Source organism: Rhinatrema bivittatum, chromosome 14 (genome assembly GCF_901001135.1).
Source record: "Rhinatrema bivittatum chromosome 14, aRhiBiv1.1, whole genome shotgun sequence".
NCBI classification, from domain to species: domain Eukaryota; kingdom Metazoa; phylum Chordata; class Amphibia; order Gymnophiona; family Rhinatrematidae; genus Rhinatrema; species Rhinatrema bivittatum.
Genome location: NC_042628.1, coordinates 12,570,478 through 12,596,495, shown reverse-complemented (window position 1 = coordinate 12,596,495; position 26,018 = coordinate 12,570,478). Strand labels below are relative to the sequence as shown.

General features: G+C 46.6%; 1 protein-coding gene across 8 annotated transcripts; it reads left to right on the top strand.

Annotated features, from left to right (window-relative positions):
- Positions 1–1,261: 1,261 nt before the first annotated feature.
- On the top strand, positions 1,262–25,821 carry MAFK (MAF bZIP transcription factor K). Of its 8 annotated transcripts, none has more exons than XM_029576681.1 (3): positions 1,262–1,405; positions 19,114–19,194; positions 20,467–25,821. In XM_029576681.1, exons 2-3 carry the CDS (start codon positions 19,159–19,161, stop codon positions 20,899–20,901), a joined length of 471 nt encoding a protein of 156 aa, XP_029432541.1. In that variant the 5' UTR covers positions 1,262–1,405; positions 19,114–19,158; the 3' UTR covers positions 20,902–25,821. The 8 variants fall into 8 exon arrangements, with proteins under 8 accessions (XP_029432541.1, XP_029432540.1, XP_029432545.1 ...); XM_029576680.1 differs by having other exon boundaries at positions 1,292–1,507; XM_029576685.1 differs by lacking the exon at positions 1,262–1,405 and adding an exon at positions 1,561–1,700.
- Positions 25,822–26,018: the final 197 nt, after the last annotated feature.

The following is a 26,018-nucleotide window of genomic DNA, read 5'->3' as shown; positions in this document are numbered from 1 at the left end:
CCCACCACAGAGTCTTTAAGTAACAGTGGATTCCCAGTGAGGAGCAGCATGGTGGCATGGCAAGGGCATCAAGGAAAGTCAGCAGCATCCGGGGTGAGTGCAGCCGATTGTGGGGCTATCCCACAGCTGGCCAAACATTGCATCATATGCACACACTCCTCACTCTCTCTCTTCAAAAGATATTTGGTTAAGTAGCACTTCTTAGATTAAACACATATACAAAGGTGGGCCAATTTCCATTCCCCCCCCCAATCACAAAAGTCCCAACTTACTCACTAGCCAGGATCTCTTCTCCCACCAACCCCTTGAAATTTAATAATTAAAAAGATATCAGTGCCAACCAACCCTCTCCCTGCTAAATGGAGCAAAAAAATTGCCTTCATGCCCCCCTGAAATGTGATCCCAGGAACTTCCAGCATTAGACTATCTGATAGAGCAAGCTTCCATCGTTATTATGCTTTTACTAGCTACACATATAAAATGGGCCATACCCTTGTACCAAAGCTAAAGCAAAATGGAGATGTGTGAAATTGCAGAGGTTATAAGTGCACCGCTAACGAGGCACTTACAGATCACCTGCATCCTGTGCCTGCTGTTAACCACCTACTTGCCTAGCCCTGATTAGATGCTCTGTTTTCTCTGATAATCCTAGGCCTAGGAAATATAACTGTGGCAATATATTCACCACATTAGAAGCATAGAATTGACGGCAGAAAAGGACCAAATAGTCCATCCAGTCTGCCCAGCAAGCTTATGGTAGAATCTGCTGCGCTGTACAGGTCACCCCCATACTTAGCTTCCCAGACCCTAAAAGTCAGGGTGCTTGTTGGTTGCTGTCTGACTCCAATTCCCGTTACCTCTTTCCATTGAAGTAGAGAGCAATCTTAGAGTTGCATCAAAAGCATGACATGTTATTTCTCAGGCTAGTTGAGCTCATTAACAATATTAATTATGGTAGTAATTAGGCAATAAGAATGTATATATTAAATAAACGTCAAAGTTAGCTTTCTATGCCTCAAATTATTCACTGGGGCACATGAGGGCATGCGAATAAGTTTTGCTTTTTAATTTCTGTGACTGCTGCAATTAACACTGAAAGATTGAGCGTGCATATTTCAAATCCCATCTGGGGCCTTGACAGCTCCGAGCTGTAATTACGGCAGGTGACGTCATCCCTAAACGTCCCCCCCCCCCTTCCTCCGGCCCCATTAGCTACTATGAATGAGGGAGTGGGCGTGGTCGGGTGACGTTGCTGTGACGCGCCATCGACCAGCCGCTCGATCCCGGAAGCGGAGTGGAATTCGCGGCGTCTGTTGTTGTTTCGGAATCTGGCGGATCGGAGAGGCGCGTCCCCGATCCCCTCCGCGCGTTTCCGTGGAGCTCGTGCACCTACCGACGTCCCCAGGTGAGAGGCGCACTCCGGCCCGCCGAGGGAGGAGCCGCGAGGGCCGATCCAGTCCGGTTCCGGAGCAGGAGCTGTCTGGCTGGGCCGGGCCGGGCCGTGGAGGTGGGCATGCGCCGTGCGCTTTGTGATCGATCCGGATTCCGGAAGCGCTCAGGGCAGACAGTGGGTCTCTCGAACCGGGTCCGCAAGAGCGTTGGAGGTGGAGGGATGTGGTCCGGGGGGGGGGAAGTGCCGGGCTCGGTGTTGTGCGGACACGTGCTGCCTCCGCCCCCTGCCCTGCTAGCCAGGATCCCAGGTACGGAGAGACGGATCCGGTCCGGCCCTGTCGGAACCCAGACTACGGGAGACGGAGGGAGGAAAAGGGCGATGGGCGGGATCCGGTTCCGACCCTGTTTCTATCCCTGGAAAGGGCATCATGGGGCTGTTGTAGGATCGGAAATGCTGAGTCATCACTGGCTAGCAGTGAGCCGGAGACACGTGCGGCCTCTCAGAGCCGGAGCCCGGGCACCGGCCTGCTCTCGGGAGGAGGGGGAGGGATCCGGAATCCAGGGACCGGTCCCTCCTCCAGCTCGGGGATCCCCAATGCTGGAGTTAGGACAGTGTCCGGCCTAAGGTGGTATTAAAGCGCTCCTGCCCACGTGTGAGGATGCTGACAAACGCCTGTTGCTTATGGTGCGCCCTGTACCAAACGTGCCCCTACCTTCTCCACGAAGAAGGGAACGGGAGTGGTATCGGACCTTGGGGGCGAACGTGTACAATAGTACATTCAGAAAATATTCAGATCCTTCATTTTTCCCCACATTTTGTGTTACAGCCTTATTCTAAAATGGATAATGTGCATGTTTTCATCCATAGTTTATACACAATACCTCATAATGAGAAAGCAAAATCAGGTTTGTAGAAATCTGCAAATTAATAAAAAAAAAAACCCTGAATTATCATATTTATATAAGTATTCAGACCCCTTACTCAGTACTTTTGTTGAGGCACATTTTTGCAGCGATTACAACCTAAAGTCTTCCTGGGTATGACACTACAATCTTTGATACTCCTGGATTTGGGGATTTTCTCCCATTCTTCTCTGCAGATCCTCTCAAGCTCTATCAGGTTAGAGGGGGAGCATCGATGCACAGCTCTTTTCAGGTCTCTCCAGAGATGTTTGAACAGGTTCAAATCTGGGCTCTGGCTGGGCCGCTCAAGGGCATTTACAGACTTCTCCAGAAGCCACTCCTGTGTTGTCTTGGCTGTGTGCTTAGGGTCATTGTAATGTAACAAAATGTGGACACAGTGAAGGGGTCTGAATACTTTTTGAATGCACTGTATGTCTTTAGATGTAGGATGGGAGGAAAGAGGATCAGTTGTTTTCTTGTGACCCAAAATGGGAGCAGCATGGCCATTGGTTTGATAGCAGGTGCCAGCAGGGGCAGATTGGACATCCCCCGGTGGGCTGATCGCTCCAGTCATGTGGTCTGTCGTGTGCTGCCATGACAGACAGGTCATGGGCCGGTCCGACATCGTGAATCCGCTGCTGGGTGCCAGTTAGAATTCTCTGCCCAATGTCACATTCCCTGTACGTACCAGGATCAGTCCAGACCGCTGGGTTGTGTTTCCCTTCCAGCAGAGGGAGTGGGACACTTGGAAGAGGTTAGAGTCAATGTATCGAGAGGTTGTTAGTAAAATAACGCATGTAGAGGGCTGAAATGAAATAGTATCTCTGTTAAGGGATTCGTTTAGACTCAATTAAAAAAAAAATGTAAGGTCTCTGCCATTCCATTAGGGCATGCGGTGTCTAGCGTTCTGTCATATTCTCTGTCACTGGTCATTCTCAGTGACCAAGGCTATTGGGGCACCCTCTCCTTCAAAAGTGGTTCGGTGCATAATCTCAGTGTATTGTAAATGCAACTTATCACATAAAGGAATTTAAAAAAAAGAGATACCAAAGTGGTAAAAAAAAAAAAAAAAAAAGCTTCAAGGAATAACTGTCCTTCAGGGTTATGTTTACAAACAGATACAAAGATCTTTGTAAATGTAGCACTGAGTTTAGTTTCTAAAAGTTTATTCTGCTTGTGGTAAAGGTCAATCCAGATCCTGTAAATAAAGTCATTCTGGATTTCTTCTGTTTTCTCATAAGAAAATTAATCCTGCAGTTCTGAGTTTCTTAGGCTCACTCCTCTTCCTGTACACAACACCTTAGAAAGGAAGGGTTTTTGTACCTTAAGAGAGTTTGGAAAATGGGAACTAGTTCACCAAGTTATTTTCCCTTTATTAAATAGAAGACAACTTCTAATGAATATGTAGACAGTCGTCCTTTCCCCCCTCCCCCCTTTTCACACTACTATTTGGAGTGGCTGAAAAGATTTTAGGAGAGGTTATGGAATTATAGTGGTGCTGTAGGGAAGGGTAATACTTTTAGTATTTCCCCCTAGCATTTTTAACTTGCATTGTAATGTTACTGTAATTAGATCTACCCCCTCCTCCCTTCATCATTCATCCAGCAGCCCTGGTAAGAGGCTCTGCTCTCTATCAGTTTGCAGATGCCTCCGCAGTAAGGCGTGTGAGATTGCAGTGTACGAAGGGACGGTCAAGGCTGCAGAAGGGGGTCCTGTGATAGTTATTTGAATCAGCATTTAGATGGATGCACTATTTAAGTAGCAATGCATTATGGTGTTTTATTCTATAATTAAAAAAAAAAAAAGGGGCCTTTTCTCCTAGGACAAGCAGGATGGTCGCCCTCACATGTGGGTGACATCATCAGATGGAGCCCAGCATGGAAAGCGTTTGACTAGGCTCACTGAGCATGCCCAGCCTGCCTCTATCCTTGCGTCCACCCAGGGTCCCTCTTCAGTCTCTTCTTTTCCGCGGAGCGTTCATCTCGCAAATATAGAGCTCACATGGTTTTTGGGTTGGAAAGTTGCCACGATTGAGTAAATTCTTCTCGGTTCGTTGCACCGGGTCCCTCTATCTCCCAGCCCTGGTTAGCGTCAGTCGCGGTAAGTCTCTGTTTCTAGTAGTCTTTTTCCGATGGTGCCGTCTCCTGGTGGCTGCCCGCCATTGACCCCTTGCCATTTTTTTCCGATGGCGTCGTCGGGCTTTCGCCGATGCCCCCGGATTATGTCTATTACAGATCCCCCAGGAGGTCTGTATTTTGTGCCTGGGGGCGTCGCACGATGTCCGAGGATGCGCGTTCTGAACTCAGATGATCCCCAAAGGGGCGCCGGACGCACTTTGACAAAATGGAGAAGCTGTTTGGTCCCAAGAAGTCTGAGCCCTCGACCTCTGTGTCGGGGGTGGTCAGTGCCTTGTGGTAAGGCGGGACCAGGGGGCCACAGGCCCTGTCTTAGCTTCTCCACTGTCGGGTTCTCAAGTTCAATTGGGCAATAGGGACCGGTCTCTTTCTATTTCCTCTTGAAATAGGTCCGATTCATAGCCATCTCCCTCTGCTCCAGGGAAAGACTGGGCCGAGCACTGTAAGAGGTGGAGGAAACACCATCAACGGTCACCGTCCTCGCATGAATCCAAGCTGAGGAAGGCTCCAGCATCGGCTGAGGTGCCCCTGAAGAGGCCCTGCGCTCCTGTGAGCTGAAGTATCTGTCCTGGAAGGTCATCTTCTTGATAGCGGTCATCTGGGTGCGCAGAGTCGTTGAACTTCAATCTTTGGTATCATACCCACCTTATAAAAAGCTCTTTCACGATAGGGTGGCTCTGCATTTGCACCCTAAGTTTCTGCCGAAAGTGGTCACAGAATTCCATCTGAATCAGTCCCTCATCCTGCCCACCTTTTTTCCCAAGCAGCATTTGCACCAGGGCAAACGGGCTCTGCACAATCTGGATTGCAAGAGAGCCTTAGCCTTCGCATTGTACCTGGAGCGGACAGCAGGCCACAGACAGTCCACCCAACTCTTTGTCTCTTTTGACAAAACCCGTTTGGGAGTTGCGGTTGGCATTCAAACTCTATCCACCTGGCTAGCAGATTGTATTTCTTGGGGGGTCCATGTCAGGGCTCATTCTGTTAGAGCCATGGCAGCTTCAGTGGCTCACGTGCGAGCGGTCCCCATGGACGAACTCTGCAGGGCTGCGACACAGAGTTCCCTCCACACCTTCGCCTCGCACTACTTCTGGACAGGGACAGCTGACGCGACAGCCCCTTCGGCCAGTCTGTCCTGCAGAATCTTTCAGCTGTGAAACCCAACTCTTCCCGCCTCGGGCCCATTGTTTGGGTTCAGGCTGACTCCCTCTTTCACTATCAGCACCAGGGTCGTCGTGCCCCTTGGCACCTGGTTAGGTGCTGTTGTTGTTGTTCGGGGGGGCAGCTTGCTATTCGCCCATATGTGAGAACTGCCATCCTGCTTGTCCTAGGAGAAAACAGGTGCCTACCTGTAACAGGTGTTCTCACAGGACAGCAGGATGTTAGTCCTCGGGGAAACCTGCCCGCCACCCCGGGTTTTCCGTTCAGTTTGTTTATTTTTTCGTAATTCACCACCCCGCGTGGATAATGGCAGGCTGGGCATCCTCAGTGTGCCTGGTCAACGTTCTCCTTGCTGGGCTCCATCTGACGTCACCCATATGTGAGGACTACAATCCTGCTTGTCCTAGGAGAACACCTGTTACAGGTAAGCAACTCTGCTTTCCTGGTACAGCAGCTTGGCTTCCCCCCCCCCCCCCCCCCCATAAGCTTAGAAGAGGGGAGCTGCCCTCTGGTAGATCAGGGCCGTTGTGCGATTCTGTGGGCGCTCTGACGGCAGCATTATGACAGGACTTTCTGTGGTTGTGACTTCAGTTTTTGTCGCAGATCTTTCCGTGATGCTTGTAACTTTCATTCACATTCTGGAAGCTTCTTCACTTTCTTTAGCTTTCTTTCCTGATATTATTTGCATAAAGGTTAAAGACCCCTGTACTTCCCCCAATTCAAACAGTTATGGTTTCGGTCTGATGACGGGAGTTGAAATTGCTCGCCGTCCTCTGCAGTTTGCTGGGAAAAATTCTTTAGTGGCTGTTGGCAGCCACGAGGAGGTTTTTTCCCACCAACTCCTTCTCGGTGTCTTCCTTGCTGTTTCCGAGAAAACGTTGCTACCACTCACTGGAAGGCTTTCCACGCCGTCCCTTCCTTCCTTCCTTCGCGAGGCATGGCTGAATGCGTCACGGCAGAGAGGTTCGCGAGGCTGAGGGGCCACCAAAAGAAATCTTCCTTTTACGTTAGCTTCACTTAACCTCGGAGATTTACCACCGAGGTACTTTGAAGGCTGCTTTAGTTTTGCCCATGGCCTTGAGAAATTCTTCCTCAGACCCAGCTCGATGTGGCTGGGCGATGACAAAGCCTTCCTTGCCGCAGCCAGCGTTGGGATGCTGAACACCTCTCGTCATCCATGACTCCTAGGAATAACGATGCAATTCGTCTCACGAATGACGCGATCCGAGCTTCAGATCGCATCGTTCCTTATGTGGTGCCCAAAAAAAGCAAGTACTGTCCAAACCCAGTCTTGGATGTAATATTAGTCATTCCTGGTTTAATCTGAGATCTTTTCCCTTCTTAACTCGCTTGTCCTCTGCCGTACGCAAGTGAAAAGTCGCAGGTTCTGACCCAGTAGCCTATCTTTGGAAACTAAAGCCAAGCAGCAATTTTAAGCATCGTTTTCATTCAGCGACCCAGATTTGGTGAAGCTTGACTGCATGCGTTTCGGAATCATTTTGACTGTAGACCAAATTGTGAATGGACCTGTCTTCCCCGGAGCTTATCCCAAACTTGCTTTAGATGCGTCTGTGCTACTGCTCTTAACCACGTTCTCTGGCAACGAATTCCATGCCCTGATCGTTTACCGGCTGATAAAATGCTTTCTTAAATTTTGTTGTAGAATCTGCCACCAGTTAATTTCCCGGAGCGTGTCCTTATTTTAACCATTCCTATTGATCTGATTTCATGGGCTATCGCATCCGCAGAGTTTCCCTTTGACTATTCAGGGACAGCTGCTTTTACAGCTGGTTCAAAGTGCACCTGGTAAGGTAGAAATCTTTTGCACCTGCTGCCCTCCACGTCTTGCCACGACATTGCAGTGTGCATACTGAGGGGGCTCGCGGATTCCTTAGGTCCTTCTTTGTACGTGGCTGGTCCGGTGCCAGCCTGGGTTTGTGATGGCAAACAGCACAGCAGCTCCCAGACTCACTTCGATCTACAGTGAGGGTTAACAGGTGGCTGTGCAGGAACTTTCAGATACCTATAAATAGTGATATCTCAGAAATTAAGTAAGCATCGAAAGAGATCTTAATGATAATGGACTTTTTAAACAACTAACTTAATCATGTGACAACCTTTTTGATGAGAAACCACACAGCAGTGAGAATATGGAGTGTTTCTGGATCCTCCCTTGTCAGTCATGGTCTGCCCTGTCTTCTTGGTTTTAGATAGCAGATGTTGCATTGCCGACTATAACTGGGAATAATTACAGAAATTCTTTCTGAGGGTAAGGGGTAACAGGGTATTGGTTCCTTGCAAACCTAAGCCAGGGGATGGCTCCCCTTATTTTGAAACCCACGAAGGCTCCAGTGCAGGCCTTTGCTGCGAGAACGTGAGAGAGTGACTGTAGGAGGAAATTCCTCCTCTCGTGTTGCAAGGAATTTGTAGCAAAAATACCTTCAAGAATACTTTTCGAGGACGTAGTCTAAATATGACTCTGAGTTGGGGGTGTTTTTTCCCCCCCTGTTTGTGGCAATGCTTCTCTTTTCCACCCTCCGAAATGCAGGTTCTTACTGGCGCAGATTGCAGAGGTCCTGGGGCAGAATTATGGTCCATCTAGGTTTGAGGGGAAGAGATCTTGTTAATGCCGCAGTTGCTTTGAAAAGACAATACGTTCTCATTTAAAACATGAAATGGAGAGCCCCAAGTCACACTCTTCGTTTAGCACAATCAAACAAAAGAAATGTGCCTCGATTTGGCAGGAAGAGTGGAAAGTTCTTGTATATTTACTCATAAATTTGAGTAGCATCTGAAGGTGGGACCTGTGGTCTGGCAAGCTCTCAGGCATCCTCATCTTATGGATAATTCCTGCATTTATCCAGTTTACAGGTATTGCAGCGGGGAGATGTGAGGCCGTTTCGTTTATCAAAGGAACTTTTTCCATTCGAAACCATCAGGTCCAGGAGCTCCCCCTTCAGGCGGACCATTCTGTGCTGTATAGGAAAGGGGCCAAGTAGCGCAACTCCTATTTCAACACTCCTCGTTGGCGGAGAGAGACCTTGGCTTACAAACGGCTTCTCACAGATTTATTGTGGAGGTTCCAGCATCTTTTTCCTTTGGTGCAGAAAGGGAACCGTTTCAGGAGGGCTGGCCAGCTGGGAGGATTGTGCCAGCCAGCTTTCCAGAGCTGTAAACAGAGAGACTCAGTCAATACATTCTTGTTAACCCCCCCTTTTTTTTTTTTTTTTTTTTTTTTTAATGTAGTTTCAGACGTGCCACATTCTCTCTCTCTCTCTCTCTCTCTCTCTCTCTCTCTCTCACACACACACATTGTGCATTTGCTATTCTGCTTTCTGTTACGGGCTTACCGGCAGGTCCAGCGTTTCCTGGAGCACTAGGTTTTGTGAATGGCTTGAGATTTTGCTCCCTGTGTCTGCTGCGTCAGGCTAGAAAGTGCTGCCCAGGTTCACAGGGAAGAAAGTGATTCGGAGCGATGGCACGTTTCACCATTTCCCCTCTAGCTGTCTGATATGTATTGCTGGTTTTGCATTCTTAGGTTTGCTTATCTGCGTGTGCTATTTCAGATTTATTAAGATACTTTTTTTTGTGTAGGGCTAGTCAAGAAGTTACTCTACAAGGACGGCCATAAGCTCAGAGCGGTAGAATTGGCGCAGTGTGTGGCTTTGTGCTTGTCAGTCAAGTTATGGTCCTCCTGCCAAGCTTGCACTGCTTACCGGATTTTAGCCATTAGTAGCTAGAATGAATATCATGAGCACGTCTGCTATTTTGCTTGAACGGATGTTTCCAGTATAACCTGCAGTGATCCCCTCATTGCTCAAACTCCTTAGTAAGAACCACAGATAGGACCGATTTATACTCCTGGGTAATCTTTCGTGTTTTCTTCTGCCCCCTCTTCCCCGTGCTACTGTATGCGTTTAGCTTGTATGAAAATCCAAGCTTTACAAATGAGAGAAAACGGACTACAACATTGCCTTAGGAACATAAGAAATGCTATATTGGATCAGACCAAAGGTCCGCTGAGCCCAGCATCCTGTCCTGACAGTGGCCAATCCAGGTCAGAAGTATCTGACAGGATCCCAAAGAATAGATCCAATCGTTCTTGCTCAAAACCAGGGGTAAGAAGTAGCTTTTTCAGTTCTGTTTGGTAATAATGGTTAATAGACATTTTCTCCAGGAGCTTGTCTAAACCCTTTTTGAACCCAGCTACAGTAACTGCTTTCACCATATCTTCCGGCAATTAATTCCACAGTTTGTGTGCTGAGTGAAAAAATACTTTCTCCAGTTTGTTTTAAATGTGCTATTCATTAGCTTCATGGGGTTTCCCCTAGTCCAATGTTTCACAACCCTCTACTGGTTTTGGGGTTCCTACAATGAATATGCATGAGATAGATTTGCATGCCCTAGGTCTTCAGTGTCTAAGAACATAAGAAGTTGCTATACTGAGTCAGGCCAAGGGTCCATCAAGCCCAGCATCCTATTTCCAACAGTGATCAGTCCAGGTTACAAGCACCTGGCAAGTACCCAAACATTAAGTAGATCCCATGCAAATCTATCTCAACCAATAAGGACTGAATTGCACAGGCTGGGTAAACAAGCATGGGAGTAGCTTGCTTATTACGGCAATTACTACCCCCAAACAATTAGCAGGATACTTTACTTAGATGCAGCACCAGCACTGCTATCTATATTGATGGCGGGGATGAAAGGGAAATAGAACCAAAAAGTTACTTATAAGGGCCAAGAGTAACAGCTAAGTATGAAAAAAAGAAGTGTGAAGCTTGCTGGGCAGACTGGATGGACCATTTGGTCTTCTTCTGCCGTCCTTTCTATGTTTCTATATCTCATGCATGTTTATCTATCTATAATAAAGAGGAAAGTAGCCCAGCGCCTGCATTGCCGGTTTGCAAATTTGAGCTCTGCCCCTCGTTCTGCATTGCCCAGTTCACTCTGTGCTACCCCACACAATACACCGGAGCTCAGCCTGCTCGCCCTATTACCACGCATCTCGTTTATTTATACACGATTCGCGGTATTGCCGTGCCCTTGGATGGGCTTTTACTACTAGCTGTGGATATCGTGAAAACCGGACTGGTTGGGCGAGCCTCGAGAGGGTTGGGAAACACGGCCCTAGTCCTAGTACTGTTGGAAAGGTAAATAACCATCCCCTGTTTCCTCATTCCCTCCCACTCCTGATAGGAGGTCTATAAAATCATCTCTCTCCAGGCTGTTTGGCCATTCCACCCTTTTTTATCATTTGTGTCGCTGTCCTCTGCACCGTTTCTAATTCTGCTCTTATCTTCCTTGAGATGGGGTGACCAGAGCTGCTGTTGTGCCATAGATCGATAACAGAGCCGTTGCGATATCTTCTATTCTCTTCCTTACAGATACCAAGGCAGATACAAAAGTTATAAAGTCAAATGTGTGCCATGGCAGTAATCGATGGTCCTGTGTCCCGGCATGTTATCTAGCCATAGGTCCTCCTGGCCGACCTCCAGGCCTGTGAACCATCCTGATTCCACGATTTTCTGGTCTCTGGCTTAGATGCAGTAAGTGCCAATGAGCTTTAAGTAGAGCGGTGCATTGCTGCCCTGTTTGTCATCAGAAATACCCCTCCCCCGCGCATGCATCCCACTGATGAATGAAAGGTGCGATTTATAACCTGGCAGCTGAGATGTGGGCTGGGGGAAGGACATTCCTAAGACCAGGGGCGTCGTGGCCACAATGAGAAGCTTACAATTTTCAATCCAGAATATGGATATGTACAAAAACCAAAAAAACCCTCAACCTATTATGTCAGGAGAAAAAAAAACACTGAGATGAGAGTTAGGAAAACTATCCAAAAGCAGAGGTAATCTTGAAGACTCCTGCTGCTGTTAGTGAGGTAGCCCAGGATGTGCTTGTTAGAAAGTCAGGGTCTGAGTGTTTTTCCTGTCCCGTCTCCCTCTCTGCTCCTTCCTCACTGTTCCTTGCTGCTATGCATTGAGTTCTCTGCTTGGTCCCATGGTGTCCCCTGCTATTCACATGGGGTTGTGACAGTGACTTGGAGGTGTCTTTGGCTGAAGAATAACGGCTGTTTTTGTCAGCAGAGTTGCCCTGGTTGGTTCCTGATTTCTTTTGATTTCCTGTTCTGATTCCAGCCTTTTCTCCCACCCTCTCTCCCTCTAAAAAGAGGCTTTGCTGAGGCTGGGCAGCCTGTCGTGCGCACACACGCATGCATCACAAACTGTGCAAATTCCTACGCTGCTGCGGAGCTGTGAGCATAGCTGCCCACCTGCAGTGGAGGAGGACGTGCAGATGCGATGTGCATAGCTGCAGGCCTGCCGTGGAGAATGCATAGGCACACACTCGTGGAGCGATGCGCAGAAACGCGTTCCTTATGCACCAGTGTGAGTAGACGCAGCCCTGCTATTTATGCGATTTATATTCTGCTTTTTGCCACTTTTTCTAAGCGGATTACATTCAGGGACTGTCGGTATGGAGCACTGCGTATAGCTATGGACACGTGCTGCTGACAACGCGTAGACCCATGTGCGCCTGCCACGGAGCAGTGTGCACCGATGCAGGCATGCTGTGGAGATGAGCTCATAGCGCACACTCACACTCACACAGAGGATGAAGAGCGGTGCGTAGGCACGTGATAGAGAAGAGCATCCGGATACCCAGAATCACGATTTGGGGACATGTGCACTCGCAGACGGGCCCTGGAGGAGAGCATGCACAAGCAGGGAGAGCCCACGATGAGCGGTGTGCATTTGCGTGCATGCCAGGGAGGAGAGCGTGCTCCTGTACAGACGCGCATTGCGCAGTCACACACAGGCCATGGAAGAGCCCCCGTGTGCAGACAGCGACACGCCAGGTGCGGCAGTCGCGTGAGCACAGAAATGCGTGCGAGTTGTGTTCGCCCCTGTGTGCTCGCACGCACGTATGCGATGTGGCGTGCCGTCTCATACCAGGCATGTGCGGTGTGGGGCAGCGTGCTAGGCCGCCGTGTGCATGGCGACGTGGAGCAGCGTACGGATGTGGTCGCAGTGATGTGGAGCAAGATGCAGTCAAATGCTCCACGGAGGAGGGCGTGTGTGTGCCGTGGAGGCCAATACACAGACACACACACACACACATGCACACGTGCTGGAGGAGAGGGCACAGACGGATGCCGTGGAGGAGAGTGGGACGCCTGCACACACACACACACACACACACACACACTCTCTCACGTCTGCAGGCTGTGGGAGGCGTGGCTCCCAGTTGTGTGGGAATGTGAGCTCTGTAGCCTGTAAACAGCCGGTGAGTCACCGCATTGCTATGTCACAGGGATGAGTGCAGGGCCCTGCACCGTACGGGGGTGGCTGCTGAGTGAGTGACTTTGGGAGGAGAGCCGTGGCCTTTTCTCTTTCTAAAAGGAAGTTTTGCTGCCCCCTGGGCTCCTTTTTGGTTCTTGCCTGCGCTATGTGGTGACGGGGGGGGGGGGGGGGGGGGAGAGAAGGAGAACTGCCGCTGTCGTCCGGGGAAGAATGAGGAGGAGGAGGAGGAGCAGGAAAAAGAAGAGGCAGTGAAGACAGGCATGGTGATTGGAATCTTGTTTTTGGGATGGGGGATTTTCCTGGTGGTCTCCCTCCTCTTTCCTGAAGCGAATGGCCCAGGGATTGGTTTGGGGTGGATGGGGGCAGTTGACGGAAAAGTTCTCATCCTGTCTCTGGATTTCTTGCAGCCTCTCCCCCCTGATGTGTTTTATTGCACCGTGAGCTTGTGCGACCTCGCGTGTCCTGATCCCCATCTCCCACGCTGCTGCTCCAGACTTAATCTGTGAAACGCAGCCTGGTGCCGGATACAGAGATTTGGTGCAAGGGGCCCCAGGGTCCTCCGTTTTCTGTTATCCCACGCAATCGGCGTCGGTTTAGTATTCCGCAAAGCGCGCTTTAGTCTAGCGATCTGATGTCTCCTCTCCTCTCCCCTTTCCCTTTATTTATTTAATTACTTGTTTTAAAGGGGTTTGGTGTGTCTGCAAGAAGGGGTTTATTTCATTTAGTGCCAAACCTGTGCTCGACCATATTCAAGTAACACAAGGGTAAAGTGAATTACATAAAATAGCTTTCATGATTAAAATTAAGAGCAAGAACATTAAACGCTCCCTAAATAGCCCGAGCCTGTTAAACTATAAAAGACTGTATCTCCCTCCAACCACCCCCATCCTGCCACCCTTAATACTCCCAGCCTCCTGTGTTTGGGTTTCTTTCTGTTATGGGCAAGTAGCGTGCAGTGTAACTGATTTGCGGTGGGTGAACCAAGTGCAATTGTTGTGTGGTGTGATGGAAGGTAAGGTCGCTGCCTTTTTTGGTGCTTGGTTATATTAAATGATTTTGCAAGTCTAGAATCTGCATTACATGCATCTGGGATGTAACTTAGCTACCTGCTTTAATATCCTAACTTATTTACCCGCAAATCAATCTCTCGCCGAGCCTACACCATGCCCCTCCAGTCATGTTTGTCCTTCGTCGTTCTCCCCTCGATCCATCCAAGCTTTTGGCAGTGCAAATGAGTTTATTTACTCTCAGAAGGGGTTATGTGATTTTCTCGCACTTGGCCTGGAGTCCTTCCCGCTCTTTGGGCTCCACGTTGTTTCTATGGCGACTGTCTCTAGGTTGGCTGGTTTCGGCAGGTTACCAGGGCAACCGTAACAGAGCTCTCATTCTTGAGATGCCTGGGCTGGATTTTTCATGAATGATTGGGATGTCACTGCCAGGGCTCATGTGACACGACGCAGAAGGGACGATCAACGCGTTCCCTCCACCTGAGGTCCTCCCCGTTCCCCTCTGGCCCCTAATGGAGCTTGAATGCTCGGTGCATCTACTGGTCTGCATCGGCACTGCTCGCTGGAGCCGTGCAGCAGATGGCTTCGGGGCAGCAATAATCCTGTGTGCCAGCTGAATCGCTGGAAGCATTAGGTTGGTGGTGAGACAGAAGTCCTGTTAGGTATGCACTGGAATTGCAAGGTGGTGTAACTTTGTTGTTGGTAAGGGTATAGTGATGAGGATGTGCCTTAGTGAAGGGGTGGGGATGATGCTGGTCATACAGTGGTGACCAGTCAGTAAGATTCATATTGGGTAGGATGCAGGATTTCTTGAAGGTCAATATATATCAGGGCTCTTGGTTTATTACACAAGCTTGGCCTTCAGCGTAGGGTGGAACTTGTTAGTCGGACGTAGTGCATGGATTGCTTTGGGAGTAGTTGTGGTGGCGGGTATCTTGTGGGCAGTGTTAGTTGACCTGTGCCGATGGCTACTGTGAGATCATGCTAGGTCCTCCTTTTTATCTGATGTCATCACGCAAAATAGGTTGTGACTTTCTGTACTTGACTTACAAATCACTTCCACAATGCTTATTAGATGGAGGATGTGTAACGCATTCAGGTGGCATAAGTGTAAAAAGTGTCGTGTGTTTTCAAATTGAATTCAAGTAATAAAGGTCAACAAAAAAGATGCAATGGAGGCCTTTTCATTTGACCAACTTCAAATACTTGTCACTGACTTTGAAGAGGCATGCTTCCTTCGTCCAGTCCGTGCAAGTAAGAATTCAAGAGAAAAATCAGTTAGCAGCCAGTTGGACTCTGAGGAAACACATCATTTATCTTTGGGAATTAGGTCTATTCTTTGGGGTGTGCCAAGTACTTCCTAATGACTTGGATTGGCCACTGTTGACGACAGGATGCTGGGCTTTGTGGACCTTTGGTCTGACCCAACCTGGCACATCTTAGGTTCTTAGAATGCTGCTAACGACTTGCGCCATTTTTGTAAATGTAAGTTCATGAACTTTTTCTCCAGGAACTTGGCCAAATCCAGTTTTAAACCCAGACGTACTAGATGCCTTGACCACATCCTTCAGCCACAAATTCTACAGCTTAATTGTGCATTAAATGGGGAAAAAAAAATCTTTCTGCAATTTGTTTTACACTTGCTATTTCATGACATGTCCCCTAGTCCTAGTACTATTTTGAAAGGGTAAATAACCAATCCCTATTTAGCTGTTCCACCCCACTCAAGATTTTATTAACGTCTATCATATCCTCTGTCGTTTCTTCTCCAAGCAGAAGAGCCCTAACCTGTTTAGCCTTTCCTCATACAGGGGCTGCTGAATCCCGTTTATCGTTTTTGTTGCCCTTTTCTAGTTCCGCTATATCTTACTTGAGATGGGGCGACCAGAACTGCACACAGTTCTCCAGGTGTGGTGACACCATGGATCTATACCGAGGTATTATCATATTCTTCCTTTTATTCTCTTCTGAATAATTTCTAACATTCTATTTGTTTAATTGTTTGTTTATTGGTGTTGCACACTGAGCTGCGGATATTGATTATATTCTCCAGCGACTCCAAATACAGAGATAAGCATTGTGTGCCTCTCATTAGGGGGAAAATAATCTTTCATCACTTTGCTCTTGCCCACATTCAATTTAATCTGCCATCTAGATGTCCAGTTCTCCAGTCTTCCAAAGTCCCTCTGCAGTTCCTCGCAATCTGCTTGAGTTTTAACTAACTGCTTTGAATATTTTTGTATCAACTGCAGATCTGATTACTTCATTTGTTTTTCCTTTTCCAGATTGTTAATAAAAATTAAAGTTAAACACTGGTCCCAGCACAGATCCCTGAGGCAGGCCACTATTTTTATTTATTTATTTATTATTTTTATATACCGACATTTGATCTCAATCGAGATATCACACCGGTTTACATTCAGGTACTGTAGGTATTTTTCTATCCCCAGAGGGCTTACAATCTAAGTTTGTACTATTTAACTTTCTCCATTGGGAAAGCGGAGCATTTAGCCCTACTCTGTTACCAGTCTGCAGTAAGACATTGCCTCCTGTCCCATGACTTCTTAGTTTTCTGAGGAGCCTCTCAGGAGAGGCTTCACTAAATCGATTCGCTCACCTTTATCCACACCTCCAAATAAATAGGTTAGTAAGGCATGAACTTCCTTTGCCAAATCCATGCTGGCTCTTCCCCCATTAAGCCATCTTTAGCCTTATAACCAGTAATTTTGTTCTTAACAATAGCTTCCACTATTTTACCTCGTGCCAATGTCAGGTTCACCGGTCTGTAGTTACTTGGGTCACACTTGGAGTTCTTTCTGAAAATTGGTGTTCTGTTTGCTAGGTATAGAGGCAGATTTGAATGATAGGTTCAGATTACCAATAGCAGCTCTGAAATTTTCATATTTTCATTACTTTACAACTCGGGGGGGGTGAATACCATCAGGTTCTGGTGATTTGCTGCTATTTAGTTTGTCAATTTTCTCTAGCACCTCTTCCAGATTCACCCCGATTTGTTTCAGTTCCTGTAAATAATCACCTAGAAAGAATAAATTAAGGCATATTAATTTCTCCATCATGTTCCACAGTAAAGACCGACGCAAATAATTTAGTTTTTCTGCTGTGGCCTTAACTTTTTTTTTTTTTACCCCTGGAAGTCTAATGGCCCAACTGACTTCCTTGCAGGTTTTGTTGTTTATCTTTTGCCTCTTTGGCAAGTCTCCTCACATTCTCCCCTGGTCATCTTTATTATATTTTACATATAATTTGCTGGTGCTTTGTGCTTTTCCGTTTTCCTCGTTACTTCCTGCTTTCCATTTTTTATGTTTAGATGTTTGTTCAATCAAAAGTCCTAAAAAAAAAGGAGTAAATACAACTCACAAGAGAATGACACACCAAGCCTTTACAACTTTTACAAAATGCTGCCGCTCGTATTCTATCAAACTCCAAAAAGAAGGACCATATCGCCCCCATACTCATCTCTCTACACTGGCTCCCTATACACTCCCGAATTCTTTATAAAGCACTCTCCATCATCCACAAAAGTCTGCTACACTCCAATCTCAATTGGATCAACCCTCCACTCACCCCTCGCACCTCCAACAGACCCACCCGCACAGCTCTCCTAGGAACCCTACATTCCCAACCCATTAAAGCTTTCAAACTCTCCTCCACCATAAGCAGAGCCTTCTCTCTAGCCGGTCCCACTATCTGGAACTCCTTACCTCATGACATCCGCATGGAGTCATATACACCCACTTTCAAAAAAAAACTAAAGACCTGGCTCTTCCAGCAAGCCTACCCTACGTCACCCCCCATCACATAAACTCCTTCCGAAATGGATAACCCCAATCCACATTTGTGAACTCGGCCTGAATATTGGATTACGAAATGCCTCTGATTTTGGTACCTTGAAATGTTATAATTTTATGTTTATAGTTATTTATATATATATATATATATATATATACATATATATAGGTTATAGTATGTAAATCAATACCCCCCTCCAATGTATTTCTTCCTTGGTTTTTGTTAAGGGCTATGCCCTAAAGTTAACTGTATTTATCTGTTCCTTGTAAGGGCTTCGCCCATAAAGTTCATGTTTTACTGTGAACCGATGCGATGTGCAAACGGACATCGGTATATAAGAGACATTAAATAAATAAATAAATAAATAAATAAGCTATTTTCTTTCCTTCCCGTCCCCAAATATTTATTTATTTCATCCATTTATGTTCCGTGGTTCGCTGTGGATTACGCTTGTATACACCAACAATGTAAGAAACATAAAACAGATTACACTGTCCCAGTTAGGCAGTACATAAAAACAACTAAAACACACAAAATCAAACCCCAATGAAAAGAATCAGTACAGTAAACTGCTGCCTATGAAATTCCAATAATTGTTCAGAACTGATGAAGACAGTTTTGTTAAATCTTTGAATAATTCATTATGTTCAGGGACACCAGAGATGGTTCTCATATTTTAAGAAATCTTTTCCTTCATGTTAAACTTGTCTTAATAGACATTTCCATACTTAATGCGTGCATTTGTGTTATATTTGGTGGGGTGTTCTGTGTCCATTAAATTAATAAACCTTGCTTTGCTATTAAGCAGGATTTCAGTAAGAAGGGTAAGGAAGCAGAGCTACTCATTGGCAACCTATCCACTTTATGTAAAAGACACACTTCTGTACGTTTAGCAACATCTACATCCAAAAGAGTTTAGTGTTTTTAAAAAAAAAAAAAAAGATGCCTTTTTCACTTTAATAATCTCCTTCACAGCACCATTTAGCCATGTTGGCAGACACTTGCTGCTCTTTTTTAATTTTTTTTTTTAATTTGTGGAATACATTTTATCTGGGCTTTCATTATGGTGTCTTTAAGTCTTCTTTCCTCATGCAGACTTTTAACCCTTGTAACTGCTCCTTTTAGTTTTCTGTTAACTAGTTTCCTCCTCATATTCTAAAAGTTTTTTTGTGGTGGTAATGAGGGTTCCCAAATTTGTTGATTAAGAGAGTCAAATTAAGGCAGGTGCTTTGTTTTTTGCTATTTTTAGAAGCTACATTTTTTTTTAATGTAGTTTAGCCATCATGCATCCAAAGTCACATGAGAAAAGCTCTGACTTTTAACCCTACTGATAGTGCAGTATTTTGAGCCAAAGATTCTTGTTCTGATTTTAACCCAAAGATTTTTCTTTTTCTTTTTCAGTTTGCATTTTCTGAGCAGTTCTGCCCTGGTGATTGTTTACAGGTTATGACGACTAATCCCAAACCAAACAAGACATTAAAGGTGAGAAGGGATCCTGTATTTTAAGTCTTAGCTATCACTCTCCATCTTAAGGAGTGGCCTAGTGGTTAGATCGATGGGCGGAGAACTACTTCACTTCTCTCCTGACCCTCCTCATGACATTGGGCAAGTCGCGTTATCTCTCGTTGCCTATGTACCCACTCAGCTTGTACGCCCTTTTGGGCTGGGTTACTAATAATGCTTTAAACCACCTTGAGCATTGTTTTAGAAAAGGAGGCTAAAAATCCAAATATTTAAATTAAATTAAAAAAAAAAAAAGCGAGGCTATGTGTTCCAGCTTGGCTATAAGATGCTGCACTGAGCAATTATTATTGTGAGGTCATTACGGGGCAATTGAATTGTTCCTGTGATTTTTACCAGGATGGCTGTTTTGAATTCTGTTTGCGTGTAGTAGGAAAAGACGCCACGCTCTGTCCGGGGAGGAATGGCAAGGTGACCATATTCACATTTAAATACTGAAACTCCGAGCTAAGTGGCAACTCTTCCTGACCGCAGAGGCAACTAACTACCCCCTTAATATAATTTCAACAGCTCTGCTGTCAAAACAAACAGGCAAATGTTCTACATCCATGTTGCTTTTCTTTCCCTGAGAAAAAGGAAGACCAACACTGGGATTTTTGTAATTTCATAAAACTCTGATATGGTCGGCCGTTTCGCGTTTAGCCTTTGACTGGCACACAGCGGATGTGAAGGGTCTTCCTAGGTATGGAAGTGAGGGATTTTCTAGAAGCCTGTGATTGATGAATGGCTAAGGTGGCCTCTTTTTGTAAAGGCAAAGTTAAGATGATTCCAGGGCTCTCTTTATATCCACGGAGGAGAGATTTCTAGCCCTGTCGGGCATCTTCGCCTAAGCGGGATACCTTTTGTTCACCAGCATGTAATACAAGGTGTCATTTGTCCAAAAACACTTAAAACTAGCACAGTAAAATGATGGTGATAGGCTGCTTTTATTTTTTTACTTTATAAAAGAAAGAAGAGTAATTGAGATTGCTCCTTCCAGGAGAGGATTCCCCAGTCTTCCTGTAAAACAAATGCTTGTTGCTAGTTCTGTCCAAGTGATATCCTATTACAGTAAGATGCATTCGGTGATGGTGTGAGATTGACTGCTGTTCATATGATTTAAGGTTATCAGACTTGTTCCAAATGTTGCCACTAAAAATCTCATAGTCGAATGTTATGGGGGTGGTTTTTTTGTGTGCAGTAATTGGGGAAACTTCCCTCCTATACTCATTGTCTCACATTTGGTGTTTTCAGGTTAAGAAGGAGTCAGGAGAGAACGCCCCTGTTCTGAGCGATGACGAGCTCGTCTCGATGTCCGTGCGAGAGCTGAACCAGCACCTGAGGGGCCTCTCCAAGGAGGACGTCGTCCGCCTGAAGCAGCGCCGGCGGACGCTCAAGAACCGGGGCTATGCCGCCAGCTGCCGGATCAAGCGGGTGACGCAGAAGGAGGAGCTGGAGAAGCAGCGCGTCGAGCTGCAGCAGGAGGTGGACAAGCTGGCCCGGGAGAACTCCAGCATGAAGCTCGAGCTGGACGCCCTGCGCTCCAAGTACGAGGCTCTGCAGACCTTCGCCCGCACCGTCACCCGGGGACCCATCGCCCCGGCCAAGGTTGCCACCACCAGCGTCATCACCATTGTGAAGTCGGCTGACATCTCCTCGGCCTCCATGCCGTTCTCCGCGCCATCCTAGTGCCTGAGGAGGAAGAGAACTAACATCCTGTTCCGAAAGGGGCTTCATGGAGTTAAACTTGCATTTTTTATTTTATTTTTTTTCCTGAGTTCCTTTTCTGCTATTGGAGAATGACGAGAATTATCTTTCTTTTACCCTCTAATTTCCCACTGAAAAATAAGCTGCAAAGACAAATAGGTTTGGCCATCGCTATGTAACCTGTTTTGCACCAGGAAATTCAGCTCTGCCCTCAGAAAGAGGTTAGAGGACCATCTTAGGCAGCAGCAGCCTTCCCTTCTGTAGGGCGCTGTTTCGCACTCGCATCTGGTGTGTCAGCCCAGAGAGGCTGGGAACCTTCAGAAACAAACCAAAGGTGCCCTCGAAGTAAAACAGTTTCCCTGAAAATGGCGGAAGTGAGAAATCAACACGGGAGGGAACTGCAAATGGGTTTCCAATCCTTGCAAAAAAAAAAAAAGAACCTTGTGGTGTTTAAAGGGAGTTGTAAGGATTTTTATTTTAAGTTAGCATTTTAATTGCCATCTCTCTTGTAGCCATCCATGCCCATGCTATGAGAGAGAGGAACACAAGGGACTGAATCCTGAAAGCTTCAGAGCATGCATGACTGGTTGGGCCTCTGGTCGTCTTTGAAACTGCAGAAACAAAATGGGCACATTCCAGGGACGAGCCGAAGTCCCTGAATGTAAGATCAGGTGCTCTGACTGGAGGAAGCCCAACCTTACTTACAAGACTCAGCGCTAAGAAACGGTGACTTAACAGATTGAGTAATCAAAGCTGAAAATGATAGCGACTGTGCCAAATGGCATGAGAGTAAGGTTTGGGTTTTTTTTCACATTTACTGGGTTTCAACGGGAGCAGAGAGGAGGAAGTTGTCTTGGTGGTGTGGAATTTAATGGGGAGGGCACGCAGGAACCTGGAAAGAACGACAGGAATATTCTGGGCAACCTACGCGTGCCCTGACGAGTTGGCTAGGACTGTTTTTCTATGGGATTGTAGAGCTGGGTAGACTAGATCGGCCATAATGGTCCGTTTCTGGTGTCATGTTTCTGGTTTTCCCTCTGGAAAAGCCATATTTCAGGAAAGATGCTGCTCAGGTAGACGCAGGCGTCATGCAGAAAACATACTGATGCCTTCATTTCTCTAAGCACATGCAAACCCCTGCTTGAGCTATGAAGGTACTTGGCATGAAGATGGCTGGATCCTTAAATACAAGAGACATTAATGGTCTGTAGTTTCATAGCTGGAGATATTAATGTGCAATCCAAAAGTGTGATTGGAGCACTGTAAAGTAGGCTGAGAGGCCTGGCTGGAGGCTCAATGGCAAGCTCTGTGCACTGCCATGTTGATTTCTGGGGCCAGTCTGCTCTTTAGGCCGGCTGGGGGAGGGGGATGCAGTGGTTGGGGAGGATGTCTCAGCAGTGACACTTAGTGGCCAGACCTAGCCGGTTTGTGGCCTCTGGCCAAGAACAATCACTGCAATGACTGGACTAAGTTGGTTGGGGGAAAGGTTCCCTGGGAAGTTGCCAATGAAGACCTAATGCACTGTAGCTCACTAGAGCCTGGTTCTGGTTGAGCTGAAAGCCCAAAAGGAACAGGAGGAGTTTGCAGGGCCCAAAATTATAAAAATGCTGACTGTTAGGGGGGGGGGGTTAGTTGTCTGCTAGGTAGGTAAGAGAGGAATTGGAGAGAAGGGGGTGGTCATTGTGGGTCCATTAGATACCAGCAGTATCTCTGCCGCCCTGCTTAATGTTTGTTGTTAGAAACGCTCCTGCGTCACCAGTAGGTGACCAAAAGCTGAAAAGACATCTCTGACACGCGGTAGAGAAAGGAGGTCTACAAATATAACAGTAAAAAATGAAGGGAGAAGGTTTTAGTGTTTAGATGTGGTTTAGAGGAAATGGAAAAGTCATGTTGGGTATTTCGAGTGGGAGAAGAGACTTGGGTTTGTAGGTCAAAGTAGATGGTAAAAGACATTTGGTGCTCGCTGGAGGTTAGAAAACACTTAGACTCTCAAAGCGTCTTTAGTTCTAGATCTAAACAGCTAGAGATGTGGAGGAGGGCTTGAGAAAATGTAGCGTGATAAGAGCGTTCTTCAATCGTTTCCTATGTCGGAGAGATAGCAAAAGAAGTGAGAAGTTGTTGATGTTTGGACCATGACCAGAAGGCGTAGGGTTTAAAAATGGCAAGGCAGATTTTTCCTTAATATGGAAATATCTTTGTGAAAATGCTTCATGGTCTGCATCACAAGAACAGAGAAATGTATGTCATGCTGTAAACCGTCGTGATCTTCATTTGGAACAAGGGTATATAAAATGCCTAAATAAATAAATGTCCCAAGGCTCGAGGTGGGCAGAGCCGGTGCTGGATAGCACGAAAAGTAGCAGAGCAATGGCAGAAGAAGCTTTGTGTTCTTCCAGAGTGAAGATACTGAGGGAAGGGCATTAGAACCGTTGGCCTGTTGTAAAATGTGATTGGACTATGAGAGAACGGGTTTATCGGAAGCTTGCCAATTGCAAGCCAGGTCTCCAGGAAGTCAGTCCCTGGAGAATCGAGCGGCGACGGCAGCCGAATCAAAGTGCATGCGATGAGGTGCCAGCAGGAAGCACCGAGTGCTCCAGTTCCATCATTTACCTAACTACAGAGGGGAAAGGGTGGGGGGTTACGCACAATTCCTGGATCGGGGCTGATACCTGACGCAACTTTCGCGAGCACTGGCATAGGTACCCTGACATGCTCTGAAGATTTTTCTGCCGTGGAAAAACTTCCTTCCACTCTCAGAAACCAAGGAAAGGCTGTCAGAAAAGGAGATGACCCCCCCCCCCCCCCCCAGCAACCCCTCTACCTTTGTGTTCCTTGAGTCAAGAACGTTTCTGAAGCTTCCCTAGCTCTGTTGAGCGGCAGGGCTGGAGTCAGATTTTCCTGTGCAAAACGGAGCAGAAAAGAAAACAAAAAAAAAAACCACCCTAAACAAACGAGCAAAGCACACTGAGGGATGTTGAAAACATCAGGGAAATGCTGCAATGTTTTCTAGAGCAGCCTCGGAAGGACCTGTCTGTCTGGCAGTCAGAGGCTGTGCTGGTGGCTTCCCTGAACAGGAAGAATATTTCCGACCTGGACACTGCAGTGAGTCTGAAAAGTATCACAGCGCTCAGGTTATTAAAGGCACACCAGTTAAAAAAAAAAAAAAAGTTAAAGGCAAATGGTGATGTGAAGCTAGGTCTACATAATTATTATTTTATTTTGTTCTGTTGACATGAGGTAAGAAGAAACATATCAAGATTTGAGAGCGGGGGCACCGTGCTGCCGCCAGATCTTCTCCGTTTACTGGAAGCGTGCCAAAGGGTTTGGCCAAGCGAGAGCTGGCCCAGGGCTAACACAACTCCTCTTCCTCTACAGTGCAGTGGGGGAGGAAGGGGGTTTAAAAAAAAAAAGCAAAAAAAAAAGGGAGTTTGGGGACCTGGGCATCATTAAGCTGTTGATACCATAGCAATGGTAGGTAATCCATATTGGATATCAATAAGGAACATATGGAAATATTTAAAGAGAGAATTTAAAAATATATATATATGCATTTTATCATACAGATTTTTTCCTAAAGAATTAAAAATAAAATCTTTTCACGTTTGATATTGAAAATCTTTATTAGATGAAAATGCAAATTGATGAGTTCCTGAGGTGGGGAGGGGGGGTGAGGAAAGGGACGAAGTATCCCTGTCCCCACCCCTCCCCATTTCTACAGGTGGGCTGGAGTGGAATTAAAAAATCACAAGCTACCTGGAGTAGGAGTCACAGGGATGTGGCAGGCTCCTTCACCAAACCTTCTCTCCAGTAGGTAGGACTGTGCGTGTGTGTGTGTGTGTGTGTGTGTGTGCGTGCGTGAGATCTGCGAGTTTAATATTATTTTGTATGTAATTGTATTCCTCGGATTTCTGGTTTGCTGCAGTTTTTTATACGCAGGGCCGCTGACATCTGAGCCCCAAAAGCTGTGTCTGGCCCTGGCTTCCACGTCCTCTCCGTCCTGCGTTTGAAATCTTAGCCAGGCACTTAAGAGGGTGGGTGATAAGGTGTTACTGGAGATGCGCACACGCTTTTTCATGTTTTCCATTCCCCTCCCCCCCCCCCCCCCCCGCGTGAGTGTGCACGGGATTGTGAAACAGGTGTGCAGGTCCCGAGTAGACGAGGAGCACCTTGCCCCTTCTTTCTGTGATGTGCGAGAGTGAAGTGCACCATGGGCAAAAGTCATTTCCTGCTGTGTGATCCTTTTTCCCTCCTCCCCCCCACCCCCGCGTCATTACTGTGGTTCACCTGCACCAAGGGATGCAAATTCAGCAGTTAATCACAGGTCTGGGTGCCAGGAGAGCAGAGGACCCTGAGCCGTCTGTGCTTTGCGACTCGGAGCTAAAGGGCTTTAGTTGCTCTTGTGGAGTAGCTAGCGGTGGTGGTTTTTGCTTTTTTTCGAGTCAGATTTTAATCTGCAGTCTCTCACGTTTCACCATTTTATTTTCCCCTTTTGCATTCTCTCGCTCTCCTTTTCCTGGCTCTCCTGGGTGCTTTCCTTGCTTTGCCTCTGTGCTTCTCTGTTCTTCCGGTCTCTCGTTTACAGAAACCACCGCTCCCTGGCGCATCCTGGTAGCGAGAAGAGAAATCTGACAAGTTCTAGCTTTTTCCCACTGTGCTTACGCAGTAGGTTCATTTCAATATTTATTATTTCTGTGCTGCTCTTTTTATACATATTATATATATGAATAAATTATTGGGATATATCCAAGTAATTGTGGATTTATGTTTTGTCAGGACCGTAACCCTGTGTACTGTAACTTGTGCACCGATTTCCTCCTCTGATGGCCACAAAGTAATTTATTGCTGTATATAATACTGCTGTGACTGGTTTTGTACCTTTCCAATAAAGCGTTCTCTCATTTATCACGCCTGGGTGGTGGTTTTGTTGGGTTTTTTTTAATGTACAAAATTACAGGAAACAGGAACCGCATGCTTTCCAGATGTGTCAGACAGGAATAAAACAAATAGCAAGCGGTGGTTTTGCCCATAATTGAAATCCTCTGTTTATTTGCGAAGGTGCGGTGAACATGGCCGAGTTCCATGGGGGGGGTTGGTGACCT

What these genes read in the sequence shown, in the direction of transcription:
- MAFK (XM_029576679.1), top strand. An exon ending in AACCAAACAAGACATTAAAG is followed by an intron (nt 19,195 to 20,466) that starts GTGAGAAGGGAT and finishes TGGTGTTTTCAG; the next exon opens with GTTAAGAAGGAGTCAGGAGA.